General features: G+C 50.2%; 1 protein-coding gene across 1 annotated transcript; it reads right to left on the minus strand.

The window, feature by feature from the left end:
• Positions 1–5,056: 5,056 nt before the first annotated feature.
• On the minus strand, positions 5,057–8,438 carry HAND1 (heart and neural crest derivatives expressed 1). Its single transcript, XM_003828968.5, has 2 exons — positions 7,634–8,438; positions 5,057–6,078 (listed from the first exon to the last, which is right to left on the minus strand). Exons 1-2 carry the CDS (start codon positions 8,174–8,176, stop codon positions 5,974–5,976), a joined length of 648 nt encoding a protein of 215 aa, XP_003829016.3. The 5' UTR covers positions 8,177–8,438; the 3' UTR covers positions 5,057–5,973.
• Positions 8,439–8,798: the final 360 nt, after the last annotated feature.

The raw sequence follows: 8,798 nt of genomic DNA on the forward strand, positions 1-8,798 counted from the left end.
TAAAATATCTTACTAATAATTTTTAGATGGATTCATGTTGAAATTCTATTTTGGATATATTAAGTTAAACAAAATACATTATTAAAAATAATTTCACCTGTTTCTCTTCTCGTTTTTATTGTGGCTACTAGAAAATGTTTAATCACCTATGTGACTCGCACTTATAGCTTGCATGATAGTTGTACTGTACAGTGCTGCCTGAAACAGTTTCAGAAATTCAACGGCTACAGGCTGCCTTCCCCCTGTGTTACCTTAATGATGTGGACTATAAGGGCTTTGAAGCAGGAATTTGCTCACTGGGTGTGTGTCCTTGAGAAAGTCACTGAAATCTTCTGCATCTGTTGGAAGTATGCCCTGAGTCTCCAAAGCCAGCAAACAAACCAAAAGAAACCCTCAATGCTTCACAAGACTGTTATGAGGATTAAATAAAATAATAAAAATAGCTCTACCATGGGCAACACGCTAAGTGCTTTGCATGCCTTATCTCTTTCCATCCTCACAGACCCAAGGATGTTGGGGGAATGATTGCTCTCATTTTGTAGATAAGAAAACTGAGGTTGAGAAATGTTCAGTAACTTGTGAAGAAAACTGAGATTGGGAAATGTTCAGTAACTTGTGCAGGGACTCCTGGCCCTTGTATTGTTCTGTTCCCTGCACTAGAAGTAGAAGGTATTAAATAAACAAAGGGAAAAGAAGAGCACAACTTCCCTGAGATGCTGGGCAAGTCCCTCTCTTTTGTGAGCCTCAGTTTCTCCTTCTGTAAATGAGGGACATGCTTGGATGGTGGGTAAAGACCTTTGAGGTCTCAGTGTTATGGGGTGTGTTCACATTTCCGTGAACATAAGCCTTTCAGGACTCCTCTAAAGTCCGATGCGTTCCATTGTCCATTTTGTGGGGATAAATGTGCATTTCTGTTTGTTTTAATAACATTTGTAGGAGCTTTATATAGTGTCTACGTCTGCTTACATTAGACGCTGTGTATTATAGTTAAGAGTCTTTCACGATTTCCCATATAAACCTAGTTTTTTATGAGTTTGGGAGAGCTCAGCTGTAAAAACTCTCTCAGCTGAAAAAATTTTGTTTCTAACAAATCAGGTTTAAATCAGGAGGCTGGTTTCAGACACTTCAGAACGTGCATATTTTTTCTCTTCAGTCACTCTTCATTTAAAAATGAGATTGGCTGATTTCTTAGTTTCGTTTCTTTTGTGAAGATTTAGCAAGACTATAAGGTTAACCGCTGGTTGCATAGACAGAAGGTATCCAGTGCCTTTTCCGTAAGAACCCTGGGTTTGAGGCGCACCTTCTAATCCGGGCTCAGCCTTTGACTGGCTGTGTGACCCTGAACTGGTCACATCAACTCTCTTGGGTTTGCCTTTCCCACATCTGTCCATGGGGAGCATCATTCCTGCCTTGGCTGTCTTCCAGATTATGGGGAGGAAAATGCACTTATAAAAGTGGAAGTACCCGGGTAAGGTAAATGTGCCAGGCAAACACCAGAGACTACTGCAAAGAATAACGTGCTGAATTCCTCACCAGGAGAAAGTAGATTCCTGGAATCAGAATGTTACTAACAGGAAACCACCTTGGAGCCTACCCTTTTCCTCATTTTCTAGATGGGATCCACTCAGAGCCCTGACAGGGGAAGAGGGTTCCAGGAGAATGCTGGAATTTGAATCCCAGATCCTTTCACGTAACTCCTTCCTTCTTTTTTTCTCTACCTTACTTTGGGGACTAAGGAAGATCAGACTGAGAGAAACTGTATTTGGGCACATACGTATGTATACACACACACACACACACACACACACACACACACACACACTCCTGGAGGTGCTCCGAGATGTGGGGGAAACAGGTCTCTGGAGGTAGCCATGTTTGCACTTTGATACAAGTCCTATCTGCCATCCATGTGACCTTGTACAAAATCCTTCACCTCTCTACACCTCAGCTCCCTCAATATTGACCTCACGGAACCCTGCGAGGCTTATATGAAATAATGCATGCTGAGTTTAAATACTTTTCTTTATAAATGTTAGCTGTTACTATTTCATTCATCAATAGACTTTAAATGTAAAAAAAAAAAAAGACTATTTGCTGTGTACGAGGAATAATAAACTCTTCAGGACAAATATTTTCTGTTGTATGTTAATTGATCGTTATTAGGATCTTTTCATTATATTTATGCCCACAGTGCCTAGCACATGGTGGGCACACAATAAATGTATGTTAAATAAATGGTGTATTGAAGTATGCTGGCAACAGAGGAAATTGCAGCTTAATTTTTATTGCAAAAGTAATACTTATTCATTATAAGACATTTAAGAAAAATATGGCTAAGCAAGAGGAAAAGTCAAAATTACCCTTATTCCCACAAGTCAGAGGTAAAGGTGTGAAAGTTTTGATGTATATTCTTCCAATTTTTCTCCACGAATAATATTTATTTATTTTTACATGAAAAGGGTCACAATGGACAGTGTTTGGTGTAATATGGGAGGAGGTTTTCTCACTTAATATATCGTGAACAATTTCCATGTCAATTCCCACATTTTTTCTAATGGCTGAATAGTAACCCACTTGAACTGATGGCTTTATTGAGCCAGTTCTGTAATTATAGGACATCAGGTTCTTTCTCGTGTTTCACTCTTTAATAGAATAGTCCTATGGTTAACGTTTTGTAACATCAATATTTCCTTGCAGTAAACTCCTGGAATTTACTTTTAAGTTGGTAACCATTCCATTTTTCCCATTTTTAAAAAAAGATGTATTTAATTCAAAAATAATAAATAATGACCCTGCTTCTGCCACAGCTGATTTGAGGTGTCTGACAAACCTCGTTGAAACCTGGGCAGAGAAGAAGAAACTAAACGTTAGGCTCTAAAGATGTTTTCAAAGAAGGGAGGGCTAAGGAGGGGTGGGAGCCTGGAGAGCCAGGGTGGCAGCGAGAAGGGCTGGACCCCTAGTCTGCAGACCCTCAGCACAGAATGGTTTGTGAAACCTGGGGCAGCTCCGAGCCGTTCTCTGGGCTCGGCTTTTCCAGCTGTGCGGTGGGAGCTGGGGATGTGGCGTGGGCGTGGGAGGCCGCTGGACTTAGGCGTGGGGAGAGTGGGGGACTATCCAGTGACCCTCTCAATGGGCGCCGGCTCCGTCTCGGCTCCCGGGTTCAGGGACTGGACGTTTCTGAGACCGAGTTTAGGGCTCCAAGGCTCTCTTCCCAAAGAGGGTTTGGGGCCAGCAGGATTGGGTTTTCTGAAGAGGCCTGGTTATGCCAGACTTGGCTTTGGCGGCCGCTGGCGGGTCTCCCTCAGCACCCCCTCTTCTTTCCCCGGCTATAAGAAAGCTAGACCAGGGTGCGCATTCTTCCCGTGCCTAGGATACTTCACGGTGCTAAAAATAGTCCTGGGAGCTGGGACCTGTGTATAGCCAGAGGTTTGTGTGTGAGCGAAGTTGGAGTCCTGGGTTCGAATCTAGATAAGCTTCCCTCCGTGCTGTGGGGCTTAGATCAGCTCGCTCCCTGGGTCTGTTTCTCCATGCGCGCCGGAATTTCTAAACGGACTCCCAGAAAGTAACGGAAAGAAAGAAGGTAAAGAAAAGAAAAACAAAACAACAAGAAAGAAACTTTGATTTTTCTCTCTGCTCCTCCCCAAGGGCCCTGGGGCCTCGGCCGGGTACTGAGGCCGAGGAAGGGGTGCGTCGGACGGGCTCATTACCGCCAAGTGTTGCCCTAGTTAAATCGCGGGCCTGTTTGATCTGGCGGCGGGTGGCGAGAGGGAAAAAAGAAAAAAGTAGGGGGGCGAGAGTAGAGAGAGAAGCTCACACCTCCCCCACTGTTTCCTAGCGCCCATAAAACACCTTTTATTAACTCCTTCGCGTCCGGAAAGGCCCGCGTGGCCTCTCAGCCCCTGCTACGGTGTTTACAGCCAAGACTAATGGGGGCCCATATTCACCCCGACGCTGGGACAAGGCGCCTGGGGCACGCCTGGTGCCCCGCGAGGCCCTGCCCCGGAGCTGCCTGAGGTCTCCTTTCTTGTTCCCAAGCCGAGCGCTCAGGTTCCAGGTGCGCAGAGCGAAAGTTCCAAGACAGCCTCACGGGTCTCCCCTCCTCCTTCGCAGAGCGCCGCAGACCCTCAGGCGCTGCAGAGCGTGCGCTCCGTGGGGCAACCATGGGAGCTGTTGGGAGACACAGAAGTGCTTAGCGCAGTGCCTAGCACACAGTTGCACGCAACCAAAGTATTCGTACATTATTATTCCTGGAAGTATAAACCACTGCGTTTGCCCGCCCCAGTTTAGCCCAATACGCATCCAAGACCCTTGGCAAATGCACCGAATTTATACCCACCACACCTAGTCATGGGTGCGCATGAGAGAACACAAAGACTGGCTCTCCTGCACAAGTGCCCGAATGAGCACGCATACACACATACACCCACCCCATCCCTTTGCACAAATCCATATGCTCTCACAACCTTCGGTCGAGTGCTTCGTTGCTAAAGAGAAACCTAAATACCTCAATTTAACATATAAGCAGTCACAAGCTTATTTTACTCAGGTATAAAATAATAATAGCTGCTGTGACTTGTCAAGTCCTTACTGTGTGCTTGGAGCTGTACTAAGCAGACCCTTGTTGGCCCCTGCACAGCCTCAGGCTCCGTATGAGTTGCTGCACTGTCACATGTACATCTATATGTTGAGAATTTCACATACATGAACATATTCCCCACCAACACCTCCTCTCCTGAGCTACCCTGCCCCAGGGATAGGATTCACCTGTGTGCTAGGCCCCCTTCCCTCCCAATAAACCCTACAAACCACTCTTTGCAGACACCAGTGGGCATACTACTAACCTCCAGACAAGCACGAATACTCAACGCACAAAAACCCGAGCCCAGGCCCTCTGAGACTAATTCGTTTCCGTTTTTGTTCTTCCCCGTTCCCATAAGTTATCCCCACCTCCCGTTCTAGTCTAAAGAGAACTTTGCTCTTTGTTCTTGAAATACATTCTTTATCTGCCTGCTTCCCTTGATTTCAAGTTTGGTTTCGTGTTTATCAAAAGAAGAGGAGCAGGAACAGAGGCTTTCCATCTAGCAGAAGCCATGGGAGTCGGTGAGGGACCCCGGTTGAGACATGACACAGGCTTCAGATGATTTCAGAAAATGTTTTATTAATCAAGAGCATAGACACTGCTTTGGCGAAGGGAGGGGGGCTGTGAGTGGTCACACAGACTTGAGGTAGAAAAGGGTTGGGGATGGCAGGATGAACAAACACCTGAGCACAACAGGCATGGTAGGTAGTTTAAATACATAAAAACTTTCCAACACAGGGAAAGCTTTTATTTAGATAGAAACAAAAAGGAAGGAAAAGAAGGAAGAAAAGAGAGAGACAGAGAAAGAGAGAAAGTGTTTCCCTTGGAACTAAACAGGAAGTGCAGCGACAAAAAGAAAAATAAAATAAAACCACCACGATTCGAAGAACAAAGGGCAGCCTTTCATCTTCCTGCGTCTGGTTCTCTTTCTCAGGCAGAAAAGAATTGATTCCTTATTGCATTTTAATTAGAGAAGACGGCGTCGGGGCGGATCGTATGGAGGGACAAGAGAGAAAGAGCCAGATAGGGAAATGGAGATAGGGCTGAGGTTCTAAATTCGCTCCAAAAGGGTGGAAGAGTGCGTCTTTGAGCCCTTGGGTTCGACAGTCCCTCCTTCTTGCATGTTGCCGCCAAGGGCCGCCCTCGGTTGGGCTGGGGGTGGATATATATATATTTCTCTTTCTCTTAATGTATTTAAAAAAAATCAAAGGACATTGCACGTGCGATCCAAGTGTGTGGTTGCAGCCGACGACCTGCCGGCGCTCAGCAGAAGCTCCGCGGGATGCGTAGCACCAGTCGCCGGAGCCCAGAGCCTGGCGTTCGCCGCTGCCTTCCTCTCCTCCCGGGGCTTCAGGAGTGGCTGGCCTGGCCAGGTCCTCGGCGCGGGCCTCGGCTCACTGGTTTAACTCCAGCGCCCAGACTTGCTGCGGCCAGCCGGTGCGTCCTTTAATCCTCTTCTCGACTGGGCCCAGGGCAGGAGGAAAACCTTCGTGCTGCTGCTGCCAAAGGACACACAGAAGAAAAGAGGCGGGAGAGACAGGTTTTAATTTTTCTGCTCCGATCGCCCGGCATGGGGTAAGATGAGGAGGAGGGGAAGGTGTCGGGAGCAGTAACTGGGAGTCTTTAAATAAGTGACGGATTTCTGTTTGCGAAATAGGCAAACAGGCTCGTAAATTTGCCTTTATGCGCGGAGTTCCTGGGACCCGGGATGGGATGGGCAGCTTCGGGAGGTTTGGTAAGGAAAATGTTCTGCGTCTGGTGAAACTGACGCGCGTTGATTTGGCTTTAGGACACCTAAGGGAGACCCCAGGATATTGGAAGGGAGGGGTGGAAATCCACGGTTCTCCCGCTCTCGCTGCACCCCACACACTTCCGCCAGCTTCCCAACCTGGTTTAAACATCAGGGCTTGGATGCAGGCTTGGGGCCCCCTAAGCCGGAGCTGGGAGCCTCAGATACGGAGGTAAAAGAGCGGGGAGTCGAGCTGGCCTAGCGTCCTCCTTCCCGCTCTTTCAGCAGGAACCAAGCGGTGCTACTTGAAGGAGGCGGCGACGCGTGGGGGCCGGGATCCGCCCAATAACAACTTCTTTCGAGGCGCCGCACCTCGAAAGAAGCCGGCCTGCACCATCCCCAGTCCGGGGCAGCCGTTTAGAGACTCGTTGCCTATATGTCTTTCCCTCGTCCCTGGATGAGCTTTCGTCAGTTTACCACAGGCCCCCGCAGGTTGGATAAACCAGGTGGGGCGCTTCAGCTGGCTCCACTCCGCTACGGCCTTAAGCCACCCAACCTAGAGAAACTGATTGGCCAGCCTGAAAACCCAGCGCTCAGAAGCCCCCAGCCCCGGACAGCCAGACCGAGTGCCAGGAAGTGTCACCCTAACCGGAGAGGATCAAGAAGGCCAAGACGAGACTGCGCTCTCCAAAGCTAAAAGAAGTGGCTCTTATTTACATGCAAAGCCACTGAAGTCGTCCTCAGAACCAGTCCATGGGGAGAACCAGAACTCGCCCTGGACTGAGTAGAAGACCCGATCTGTTTTACCTCACCTCCACCCCGGACTCCTCAGATAGGTGCTTTTCCTGCCCCGACCCACTCTGGGCCCTCAGTTTCCCTATTTATACAATGATGGAAGTAGACTAGCTGGTCCAGCAAAGGCCCTTTGAAAACAGGAACCGAGCCCGGGCACATAAATTCAAACTCAAAATAAAGAACTTTAACACATATTCTTAACCTGGCTTCCAGAAGAGCCCAGGAATGAATCAGGACTTCTCCAAATTGGAAGCAAAATCTGTGGTGTGTGCATTTTTGGAGGGTCCGAGGCTCCAAACAGATTATTCACTCAGTATTACAAACACTGTCCCGTATTACAAATGAATTCTATGACGAATCTGCCTCCCTCCATGCACAGGATCGCACGCTGTGACCAACCATCTCAGAACTCTTCCCAACCTTTCCAAATCGGACACACGACAACACAGCCTCCTTCGACTACCTGCAAGGCCTGAGGGTGCTCACCGCTCCTGCACCCTTGGCTGGAGCATGCAAGCCCCAGGACTCACCAGCTCCCTTTTCCGCTTGCTCTCACGGCCGCCATCCGCCTTCTTGAGTTCAGCCTTGAAGGCCTCGGGATCGCCAGACTGTGCATCCTTGGCCAGCACGTCCATCAGGTAGGCGATGTAGCTGGTGGCTAGGCGCAGAGTCTTGATCTTGGAGAGCTTGGTGTCGGCCGGCACGTTGGGGATGCACTCGCGCAGCTCCGCGAATGCGCTGTTAATGCTCTCCGTGCGTCTCCGCTCCTTCTTGGGTCCTGAGCCCTTCCGCCGGCCAAGACGGCCGCCAAGCGCCTCCAGCCGCCCGGGGCTCTGCCCAGGCCTGGCGTCAGGACCATAGGCGGTGGCGGCTGCAGCGGCCGCGGGCGGCGGCCCGCCCGCAGGGAAGTCCGGGGCAGCGTCAGCCGGGCTCAGCAGCCAGCTCTGGAAGTAGGGCCGTTCCTGATGACAGCGCGAGGCCGGACCGAAGAGGAAGGGTTCGTGGAGCATGGGGTGCGCAGGGTGCGGGTGGTGATGGTGGTGATGGTGTGCGTAGCTGCCCACGAGGTTCATGTTGGAGCGGCTACTGGCCTGCGCCGCCAGCCCTATTAACGCCGCTCCATGCGCCCCAGAGACTGCCGGGGGCCACCTGTGGGCTCTGGAGCCACTACTGGGCGCCGGCTTTGGGAGAGTCCGGGCAAGGCTGAAAATGAGACGCGCAGCCCACTGTCTTCTTGCCGGTTTCTGCCGCGGGCGAGGACGCCGATGCCCAAAGACCTGTTTAACCCTTCTGCGGACTCCCCTGCAGATCTGGCTTATATAAGACCGCGGCTTTGATGTCAACCTCTCCCGGGAGCCAATGGCAGGGGGCGGGGATAAGGAAAAGTGGGAGTGGCTATCCCAGGTTTTACGCTCAGCCCGCGCCACTCTAGTCCGCCAGCAGGGACTGGGAACCGGCCCCGCCTCTGCCCTTCCCACTCAGCTCCCTGCTCTGCGGGCTTAGGGGGGCGGGCTGCTGGGGGTGTTGAGGGGGCGGGCACAGGGACTACGTACTTGAGGCACAGGACTGCCAACGCCCTGGACTGTTGCTGCCACCCCCTCCCCACGGATCCAAGGAAAGGAATCCAGAATCACCAAGCGAAAAGAAGGCCTACACCTAGAGCCCGCCTTTTGATTTTACAGACAAGGAAACTGA

This window comes from Pan paniscus, chromosome 4, assembly GCF_029289425.2.
Source record: "Pan paniscus chromosome 4, NHGRI_mPanPan1-v2.0_pri, whole genome shotgun sequence".
Lineage (NCBI taxonomy): Eukaryota > Metazoa > Chordata > Mammalia > Primates > Hominidae > Pan > Pan paniscus.

Excerpts from the sequence above, each read along its gene's own strand:
- HAND1 (XM_003828968.5), bottom strand. The coding sequence starts at position 8,176 with ATGAACCTCGTGGGCAGCTACGCACACCATCACCACCATCACCACCCG. Across the intron at positions 6,079-7,633 it reads GCAAGCGGAAAAGGGAGCTG|CAGCAGCACGAAGGTTTTCC; the intron begins GTGAGTCCTGGG and ends GTCCTTTGGCAG.